At 43.3% G+C, this 11,184-nt stretch overlaps 1 protein-coding gene across 2 annotated transcripts in view; it reads left to right on the top strand.

The window, feature by feature from the left end:
* Nucleotides 1–11,184, top strand: part of LOC308114105 (poliovirus receptor homolog) — a gene marked incomplete at its 3' end in the record, with an annotated part of 88,727 nt that overhangs the window by 29,203 nt on the left and 48,340 nt on the right. For both annotated transcript variants that reach the window (XM_080470757.1, XM_080470756.1), the window contains exons 2-6: nt 2,157–2,266; nt 3,164–3,413; nt 6,090–6,383; nt 7,779–7,896; nt 8,504–8,655. In XM_080470757.1, the coding sequence (XP_080326883.1) occupies nt 2,157–2,266; nt 3,164–3,413; nt 6,090–6,383; nt 7,779–7,896; nt 8,504–8,655 (924 nt within the window). The remainder of the gene's footprint in view (nt 1–2,156; nt 2,267–3,163; nt 3,414–6,089; nt 6,384–7,778; nt 7,897–8,503; nt 8,656–11,184) is intronic.

The following is an 11,184-nucleotide window of genomic DNA, read 5'->3' as shown; positions in this document are numbered from 1 at the left end:
GCTCGTCTAGTGAGCAAGGGTCTGGGTCTTCAGGGCCAGGGTTTGGGCACTATCATAGAGTATGAGGCTTTGCAAGTATTTGTATGTCTTATGTGTAATATTCATTTCCCTGGAGTGGTAGAGAGTCTCATGAGGCCAGTCGGTTCCTCATTGCAGCTCTGGCTTCAGTTGACCCATGCTGGCTTCCCTCTTATTGCCTCTGAATGACAGACAACAGGCCCGGTGTGGCTCTGCACCCTCACATTGTTGTGTGAACACTGCAAATGTGCACACGTGCATAGATTTCTGACTGAATTTGCTCATGTGCTCATACAAGAAATATGAGGCGTAGTTACTCATCTTCAGTGCCACACAGTATAATCTCTTCTGACAAGTCGAGCGGACTGGTTTCCACATGCTACAATCAAGACCAGTAATCAGGGGTTTCAATAACCTTTCATCTCCTTTTCTCTTTTTCTGTTAAATCTTTTTGTACCCGGAGAACCGGTCTTATTCCCAAAGCTAATCTGTAGTTTGTCAGATTAGTTCAAGTAGATTGACAAAAGGTTGTGGCTTGATCGTCATTAAATACTCCAGACATTTGAAAGATTACAGGCCAGGAGCTCTACAATAGAGCTGCCATGAAGTGTGTGTGTGTGTGTGTGTGTGTGTGTGTGTGTGTGTGTGTGTGTGTGTGTGTGTGTGTGTGTGTGTGTGTGTGTGTGTGTGTGTGTGTGTGTGTGTGTGTGTGTGTGTGTGTGTGTGTGTGTGTGTGTGTGTGTGTGTGTGTGTGTGTGTGTGTGTGTGTGTGTGTGTGTGTGTGTGTGTGTGTGTGTGTGTGTGTGTGTGTGTGTGTGTTGACTTGCACAGATATGCTAGTGTGTCTATGGCAGGGGAAAAAAAACCAACCCCGAAAGTTGTTCTACTTTGCAGCCCAATAAGGCTGCGTGCTTCTCCCACAGGCTGCTTAGTGGTTGTCCAGAGGTTTCTCTGTGGCTGCAATGGGGTTGTTCTGTGGTTGTAAATTGGGCTGGTCCTGGGAGACGTGGTGTTATTCTAGGAAAGGCTTATTTTCTTCCATGTTCCTGCTCAGTCTTTCACTCATTCTTCACTCTTCTCTTCCTCCGTATTGATATCTTAGATGTCCCGAGAGAAGAGAAGGTGTGTTTATTGCTCGTCAAAAGAGAAAGACAGCGCTGCCCTTTCCTCTTATCTCTTACCATATGGGTTTCGTGTGTGTTGGTGTTTCTGGTGGTGTGTGTGTGTGGGTGTGTGTGTTAGTGTGGGTGTGTGTTCTCTCAGCCCTCCAGATCACATTAGTTTCAACACAACAATTGTGGCTTGGCACAAACCAGTTGAACTAGTTTTGTAAGTAATTGTTTGTCTTTAGGGAAACTTGTGTTTCATTGGTGCTGTTAAATGTGTATGTAGCTTGTCAGCAAACGCATTGTGAGCGCGCACACACGCGCACACACGCGCACACACACGCACACACGCGCAGCCCTGGTTGCAGACATTTGAAGTTGTGTATCCGCAGGTAATCCACCCTTACTTAAAACAGGTGCCATCTTGCTGACATACACTAATGCGCGCTTACTCATACAAGTAATTACATTTTCACAGAGACCTGGATTACAGACACACAGATACATGCGCGCAGCCACACACGGACAGATTGTCGTTTTTAAGGCTCCCTCGCTCGATCTGGTTCTTGCACACCCACTGACACAACACACTGAGAAAAGCATATTTATTTTGACTCTTTGCTGTAACGCAGGAATGTGTCGGCACAGCAAATGGCAGGCTACAGAAAAGCAAAACCCATCCACATGATTTATGACCTATGTGCAAAAGAAGACCGGCTTTCCTTCTATGTTGCTGCACACATCCCTTTTTTTTTTCTTTTCTTTTCTTCTTTCAGGCACTTTGTCCAGTTCGAGCACAGTCATGGCGCAATACCAGACTCTTGGCCTACTTGCCTGGGTTCACTAATGCTGTCCTCTGTTGTACCAGACACTTCCATACTGTCCTCATTTATCATCACAATGCTTTGTACCAGCGTGATTCCTCTGCTCCACTCTCTCCTTCTTTCATTCCACCTGTGGTGTGGAGGTGAATAAAGAAAATAAAGCTGAGATTAATGTTTTTCCTTTCTTTTTTGTCTTTCCTTCATTCAGGAGCATCGGGTCAGCGGGTGAAGGCAGAGCCAGAGGTGTTGTCGTATCCTGGCCAGACAGTCAACCTACGCTGTGCCTTCACTGATGCTACTGGGATACAGCTCACAATGGTCAGACACACACATACACACACATACACACACACAGCCCTGATACAACAGTTTTTCTCCTGAGTTCGTATTTGATTATGTTTTTAGCCCGCGACTCTCATATCAACTCTGAATGAGATTTGTGATATGAAATTCCAATGAAAACGTCAGATTCATCTGGAAACTGCAGCTCATTGTGCTGACTTGGCACAATACAATTTGCTGAAATTGGAGGGGGTTACTATTTGCTTTCACAATTCAAGTAAGCAGACGTTGGCCATTAACTGAATGCGCTATTTGGTATTTGACTAAATGCGGTGCACTTTTGCTCTTAAAATTATCCACGCAGTTACCTGCCGACCTAAATGTGCAAATGAGTGAAACTTAAGTTAAGACAAATGTATGTCAACAATTCAGTGCAATAAAAAATAACCATAAAATACTGAAACTGGTCCATGTGCCTTGTTTATTTGGCACATTAAACCTTAATCTAACTTACCATGGCCCACAGAAATGATCCTGAGGCGAGCAATAGGTTTTTATCACATTTAGGCTTAATGTTTTATTACTCCAAACAAACAATACTAAGCTTCATTTTGCTTTAGGGGATTGAATATGGTAATGGGTGCACTTCTTAGTCGCATTTCAATGAAGTAGGAAGTGCACAACTCTGCTTGGTTCCACTAAGAACAGCTGAGAGAGCACTGCTTCTGTAAAACTGGCATCCATATTCATACCCGCTCCACTTGCTTGATTATGATGCTGTGTATGCTCCCCTGCGGAGTTTACATTAAAATGTGGATGCCTCAAAAATGCTCTCTCCTGTCACTAATCAACGCCGTGATAAATGAGGCATGTTGTTTTTCCCCTGTCACTGAGTGCGTCATTACCACTGACCCTCTGCATGTTTCATCGCAGGTCACGTGGATTTACGAGCCAAAGGACGGGGAGAGGATGAACATCGCCGTGTTTCATCCAAACTATGATCCCAACTACCCCGAGTCACCTGTGAAAGGCCGAGTCAGCTTCACGAACAATCGTCCGAACCTGAACAGCCCCTCCATCCAGATAACTGATGTGAGGATGACCGACGAAGGGAAGTACATCTGCGAGTACGCTACCTACCCGAGAGGAAACGAGCAGGGCATCACCTTCCTCGTCATGCTGGGTATGTCTTCAAAGAATTCCAAAAATCGATTACAGTTGAAAAAAAATTTGTCCCCACAAAATTGAACTGAAAAATTTAACATTGAACCATATATTTAATTATTGTTACACACGAACTCAAATGTTTATCGTTTTTGGTTTTTACTTTATGATTCAAGTTTATAAGTCATGAAAATGTCTTAGAATATATAGTACATGTTTTTTTTTTTCCTACTTAAACTTTAGTTTATATTTGTGTATAAATAACTGTTAAAACGGCTAACTTTTAATTGATATTATAAATTCTTGAAATGCAGCTTTACTGTGTTCATAATAATATATGACCTATGCAATGGAAAACCTTAGAGTTAAATGTTAGCATGAAAACAGGGAGTCCCTCTGTGTGGTTTTCACATCCTGTCTTCAATCAACCGAACAACCAAGAGCTTTTTCTGTAAATGGGAGAGCTACAGATATTTAACGCATGGTCGGTCAGAATTAGACTGTTTTGGAGAGACTTTTCCAATATCAAGCTTTCACTTTTACTTCATCAACAGGAGGTGGAAATAACCTAAAGTTTATCCATCCTTCCAACTTTTGTATTACTTTGTCAACTTTCTGATGGCTGACGTTATAGCCGGTACCAGCTGGTTAGAGGTGAAAATGGAATAAACCCTGGACCTGTGGCCAGTCTGTCCCACCGAGGACACAGAGACAAATATGTCACAGTAATGCAGTTAGAGTCCCAGATAAACCTGTGATCCATGTCTCTGGAGTGCGGTGGAAAACCACAGACAAGCCACACGTGCACCAGGAGAACATGCAAACTCCAAACACACTCGAACTGGATTATTCTTGCTGTGACGCTCCAAAAGAGCACTCCTGCCATTTTTAAATCTCGTAGGTATTGCACATTGCTGTGCACACCAAATGAACGGAACGTCTGTGCCGAGAGTGCTTCATTTCTGGTACTGACAGATTTTAATATCACATGCTTGTTTCCGTTGTGATCCCTTATGTAAAGAAGCGGATGTCTGGATAGTTTGGCAACGATATTGCTTGAGTAAATCACTCCAACCTGTGGATACAGAATATTGTAATTACAACAACTACATTTTGTGGTTAGCTAATGATTTTTTAATGCTTATTTTCTGGCACCACAGCATTAAAAAAAAAAAAAGAGAGGGGAAAAGAAAAAGTGTTGTTTTTTTGTGTGTTAGTATTACACATCAGCAAGATCAGCTCTGCTCTGGTGGACAGGAGTTCCCACAGCCTCCCTGAAAGCAAGCCTTTGACAAACAGGAGAAACACAGCCGCGTTGTTGTTGGGTATCATGCACCACGTTTCTGTCAAGGGTAACATCCACACTCAATGGAGCCATTTGCCAAAGTGTACTCCCTGGTTCAAACCCACTGCAGGTGTCTGCCTCGCAAGGACTCACAAATGTGTCAACCCTTTATTATTTTGGTAAATCATTCTTTTCTAAATGAGAATACTATTCAACAAGTGCCACTTTGAAAGCCCCAGCTGGCTCTTTGTCAGGTGCAGAGATATCACACACACTAACTTTTTTTTTTTTTTGTGCGATCACTATCTCAAGATTTCTTCTTGAAAGAATTTATTTAAATAATTTGAAAGGAGTAGAACTGGCCACTTGTTTTAAAAGCAGCCTTTATCATTGAAATGATCCTTTGTAGCCAGAAATCTGGTTCTTCATTTAGTGTTTGCTTTTCCAGCACAGTTTCACTGGTTGATCGTCTGCCAAGGTGAATTGAATTGCTCCCGTAATGATTTCACAATTTAATTTGTCACTCATCTATAGCGAGCATGATGTGCGTATTTTACCTGGGTTGTTATATATTCATAAATTCTAAGGGGGGGAAAAAAAAAAATCTTCTTCCTGTCTCTGTTTCCGTCTGACTCGCTCCTCCCCCCAGAGGTAGTATGCAGGTTAAAAGCATCTACAGCTTGGCCTAATTGCTATTATAAGTGGTATTGTCACATCAATTGTGTTCTTGTTAATGCAAGGGAACCATGAGCCTAACCTTGACCCGGTACCTGTGCCTCTTCCCCGCACTCCTCCCTCTCTCTGAAGCATTATGCCGCCGTGCCTCCCCTCAGGCAGTGTATTGATCTGGCTGCTTGTCATGCCTGCTGTCAGCTCCTGTCCCCCCTGCTCGCCTCTGATCCCACACTCCTTTCAGAGAGGGCAGTAGGGGAGGTATGAGGAGCGAGGGGGGAGTGGAGGGGATGATTGAGATCATGTAGTGATTTAGAAATTGTGTATGGAAATGCACTGGGCCCGTCAGGGAAATTGTTTATCAATTGTAGGTAATAGGGATAGAAGGAGAATGGATTAAAGAAATAGAGAGAGCGAAAGAAGATTTAGGGTTGGGTTGTGTTTGTGCTATTGCTTGTAATTGTTTATCAATGTTGAGAGAAAAAGATTGAGTGTGCAGAGAGAGGAGGGGGTGAGCAGAAGGACAGAGGATGTTTGGAGATTGAGGTTTTGGATTTGTTTTAGTTTTTTTCCAGGATAGTGATTCAAATTGTTTGTCAATAATGGCGCACATTATCTTTTCCCTCAGCTGTCTTATTTTCATTTTATCTATCTGTACATCCTTTAATCCTCTCTCTCACTCTCTGTCTCTTTGTGTCTCCACCCTGCACCTTTCGGTCTCTTTCATCCGTCCATCAGCAAAGCCCCAGAACTCGGCCTCCGTTGTGACCGTGGTGGCCGGCGCTAAGCCGGTGGTGGTGGCACGCTGCGAGTCCGCTGATGGTCGCCCCCCTGCCAAACTAACATGGGTGACCACGAGCAACGGAAATGCAACGTTGGTGGATAAGCCGGGGGCCGACAACACGGTGACGGTGAACAGCGAGTACCGCATGGTTCCCACAGCGGCCGACAATGGGAAAGACATCAGTTGTGTGGTGAAACACAGGACCCAAGACAAAGACGAGAGCTTCCAGATGAAGCTCGCCATTCAATGTAAGAATCCGCACACACTCATGAACAGCCACTGCCTCTCCCACCAAATCCCTTGTCTGTTTAATGTCGGTGTCAAACCGGCCCACTGGGGTCCTATCCAACTACGATTGTTGAATTGTCCTGTGAGAGTGGGGACACTTTGGACGCTTTCACACTAGTGCGGTTAGGTCTGCTTCAAGCCAACCAGTCCGCTTCATTTGTGGACTCTGGTGCGGATGAGCTTTCCCATTTTTTAAAAAAAAAAAAAAAAAAAAAAAAAAAAAAAAAAAAAAAGGGGAGTGTCGGTTTCACTCACAAGTGCAGTTTGCTCATAGATTAAATACAGACCGACTATCTGGCAATGCAAACACAGGAAGTTTAACCGAAGAGAGTGGCATAGAGCATGTTATGCAGTTTTAATGTAAAGAGAACCAAAGAAACAGCACTGAGGAAAACCAAAAAAAGTTAGTGAAAGGTCCCTTGAGCAGACGTGGAGTAATTATACAGTAATGACAAATCACTTGCTGACACACGGTAAATGAAGAAAAATAATGTTTTTAAATGTCTTTATTGTTTGTTGCATATATGTTTTTTAAAGGGCATGTGAACTGGACTTAATCTGCTGGAATTTCAGTCCTGGCCAATAAATTTGTTGAATTCTGTTCTGCTGTAACAGCAGGGGTTTGATTGCCTTTCAAAAATATAGTGGGAAAGTGAAACAAACCAAATGGAGGTGTCGGAAGTTTTCGGCATTCATTGTCCAATTGAAGTGAGTCCCCAATCTATTCCTGTACTATCCTGGTGTAAAAGCACCCGAAAACCCCGTACAGAACAGCAGATGGTGGCAATGCAATTTAGTTACCTTGTCAAAATTAGTGTGAAAGTATGGGAAGTTTGTAAAAAGGCTGCTGAAACTGGCAGCTCACCAAGCATCAGGCTTTCACCAACGTTGGCCTGAAGAGAAACACAGTCAAAGATGGGCTTTTCACACTTATTTTACTATCGGAAATTTAAGGCTGGCCATATTAGGTTTTATATAAGCAATTGCTAAAACAATATTCAGAATTTATTTGTACTTCTTTGTAACAGGACCAAAAAAACATGCACTGGGGGGGGGTCCCTGAGCAAGACTCTCTGCCCCCCCAGCTCCCCCTGAACGCTGCTCTGTGGCTGCTACCGATGGGTCCATTCGGGATGGAATTTCCCCTCTGGGGGATTAATACAGTGCTAAAGAAAATAAAGAAATAAGCGAACATGAAGTTTTGTTATTTGAAAGTTATATTGCTCTTTTGGTTGGATGCTCCAGCTTCGTTATAAACCAAACTGGGTTGTCTTGCAGTGCCGATGTAAAACCTCATTGATTAATTTACCTCTCTGCTCTTTCCTCTCTCTGCCATTCTACTGCTTTTCCCCCAGATCCCCCCCAGGTCACAATAATCGGTTATGACAACAACTGGTATGTTGGACGTACAAATGCAATGCTCACCTGCCAGGCGACGGCAAACCCTGCTCCTTACAGCGTCACCTGGAAGATGTGAGTTTTTCCTCTCTTCTCTTTGCTCTTGCTCCGGTTTCTTGTTCTCCTTTTTTCCCTTTCTTGCCCTTCATGCAAAAAAGATGCAATCCCCACCAAGCTGCAATCAGCGCTTTTATTATTGCTACTACAGAACTGTGCTCTGATTATGGAGATAGCTGTATAATTTCCCATAATGGACTCTGTGACTTGAGATTTAACCCTTGCATAATGAGAAACACAGTGTGACTCCTGTTACTTTTTTGGTATTATCAGCCATTAACATAACTGTGGAAAAGGAAAAAAAACAACAACACTGAAAGTGTGTTCCTTTTAAAATAGAAAAGATGAGATTTTGAGCCTGAATCCAACAGTGTTAATTTCCCTTCGTTCACTATTGTATTTTCTAGCTGGGTCTGAATGAGTGGCTCATGAGTGGGGTGGGAAAACCAATTGGTTTTGCACTGCTGATCAAGATTAGCAGATTTTCATGACAATGCAGTACGTCTCTGTGACTGTCCATTTCATTGTGCTCAAAGTCAAACAAGCCACCGTCCCATTTTTATTTCATAATTTTGACCGGCTTCATTTTCTTCTCGCTCACACCAATGTGCTCATGCCTCTGCAGCATGTCGGGTATGGAGATGCCAGAGACGGTGCAAATTAAAGACAACGTGCTGAAGGTGCTGAAGGTAGACGACTCCGTGAACACCACTTTTGTCTGCGAGGTCGTGAACCGCATTGGGACCACGAAGGATCAAGTTACAGCCATGGTCAGAGGTGAGTTTTGACAAACCAGTGAGCAGCGCACACACACACACACACACACACACACACACACACACACACACACACACACACACACACACACACACACACACACACACACACACACACACACACACACACAGGTTAATCAAGATAAAGGTCATTTGAAAGTGGTGAGTTTTAATCTGCTTTAAGTGCAGCATGGAGAGAGTGTTTGTTAAAAGATTCAATTAGTTACAGACGTGTCCTTTTGTACATTTCCCTGTAATGTGAGGAAGCAAGATTAGAGATGATCCTGTCATCATAAATCTACTTACACGCAGCCTTAAATAGATTAAAACCAATATGTAGTGTGATTTGCAGAAGCTGCAAATTTCCAAACATGCTCATAAAATGTATGTAGTAAATGCATCAATAAAGCTGCAAATACTTCTGAAGTGAAATGAAAAACCCTCATGGGACTCACTTGAGTCTCATTCATCTTGTAAACTCTCTCCTGGCTTGTATATGAAAACATTTTTTATCCTCCAAACTAATGAACAGGAACCAAGTACACTTTCATCACACAAGCGACAAATGTTCTGTGTTTTTGTGCTTCTATGGGGATACACTCTGCTCAGCCTCTCACATGAATACACACTCACACGGTGCTGAGGACTGTCTTGGGTGTCTAGTGTAGGGCTAGAGGGTCCAGCTGCTCTGTCCATGGTGTGAGTGTGTCTGAGAGACTGATTGTTTATGTGCATGCTTTTCTGTGTGTGTGTGTTTTTTTTTTTTTTTTAATGTTGTTCTCCTTCAACTTGATAGCCCTCTTCCTCTGTGGACTTTTAAGAATAAATTTCACCTTTTTTTTCTTGTCCATTTGCATGCACACAATAATCTGTATTCTCAAAGTGCCCATACCTCAGCAGTGCTCAAGGTCTGTCTGCGGCTTTGTATGTCCAATGGCCATTTCACAAAAAATTTTTCCACAAGGTTTTTCACAGTAGTTTGCAGTGCAAGTCGTCTACACTGACAAGATGGTCCCCTTTTACAAATAATTCAGACAGAGTTCATTCTCCTTATGTCATGAACACAAAGGCTACAACAGGTTTGCCTCACTCCCCACTGCCATCAGTCATGACAAGGGTGACTGAAGAGAATCAAATGAGCAATGTTTTCATCAGAATCAAAGCTTAAAAATTATACTGTGATCAGTAAAATGAGCTTTTTGCCCACAATGATGCTGCCGACATTGAACTAAAGTGGATTCTAATGTTAACTTGGATACAGCTGAGATCAGGGTTGCACTCGTTGACTTTTGTGAAATTCATGTATGCGTGTGTGCAGTCGATGGCTTATTGTGCCTCCTCGGGTTCACGAGTTAAACCATCCAGAATGGTGCCGTTCAAAATGAAAAACAGGCAGTAAAGTTTGTTCTCTGCTTGTTTTTCGAGAGTTGAGCTGCACCCTTCACAGCAGGGATCGTCCCTGCATTTCTCCTCATACAAAATACATCCCACTCTCCAATCTTCTGCCTGCACTTAACCGGAAGTCATTTCCTGCTGACACAGGGGTAAACCGTGCCCATGATGGGGGTGAGGGAGTACATTTCTCTGATGACCACCCAGCTTCTATGTGCATTTTTTTCAGCCTCCTGCTCAGTCTCACTCTTTTCTTTTTCTGTGTCTTTTGCTCACATCCCCCATCTTTCCTTCAAGTCCCTTGGCTCCTTATGGTGCCACAGCATGCGTCACCACTCCTTTGGGGCCATTCTGTACTGCTGCATATAGTAGTAGTGTAACTGGATTCTTTAGCGCAAAGGATGTCACCATCTCCTATTGTGTATTACATGCAAAAAGCAAAAAAAAAAAAAAAAAGATGCAAAGATCTTGGAAATGGGGAGAAAGATAGAGGTTGCTGCTTTTTACACTACAAAGTCAAGGAACATGCACCAGGATAAATCAGTGCCAGCATGCAATCCTCGCAGTCAGAGAAGAGAAGGAGAATGCATGAGAGATGGCAGGAGAAAGCAATGCTGACAGCATTTAAAACTCTCATGGGAATCTTGTGCCACAGCGTTCTATCTCCAGTGCTATTGGCCTCCTCTATCTCTCAGCCTAGCGTGTGTTTCTGTCTGTCTCCAAGCCTCTCAGAGTGGATCAGTCACCCTTTGCTGCTTCAGCTCCTGGCTCCTTCTCTTCTCACTCCACCATCCGTTCCTCTCCCGCTCTGTCTTTTATCCTACATTTCCACTCCTTCCCCATCCTCCATTCCACTGTCTCCTTTCCTTTCTCGTCCTCGTTCAGCTTTAATTTTTCTTTTGGGTCCCTTTGGTCTCATCCCGTGTTGAACTTCCCACAGCTTCCTTGTCCTGTCATCTGCCTCCTCCAGCTTGTCTTGTTCTCTCGCTGCCGACCACCTCCTCCCTCCATCCTACTCCTCTCTTACTCATTCGCAGGGGGAACGGAGGAAAAGATATGAGCTAAATTTACTGGCAGTTAGTGGATGACTAAGGCAACCAGCATGTGTCAGATCGAAACAGGTTTTGCAGAAAAAGCA

Source organism: Lipophrys pholis (genome assembly GCF_963383615.2).
Source record: "Lipophrys pholis genome assembly, chromosome: 9".
In the NCBI taxonomy this organism is placed as follows: Eukaryota; Metazoa; Chordata; class Actinopteri; order Blenniiformes; family Blenniidae; genus Lipophrys; species Lipophrys pholis.
Note: the sequence above shows the minus strand (reverse complement) of the source record. Positions and strands in the feature narration are given on the sequence as shown.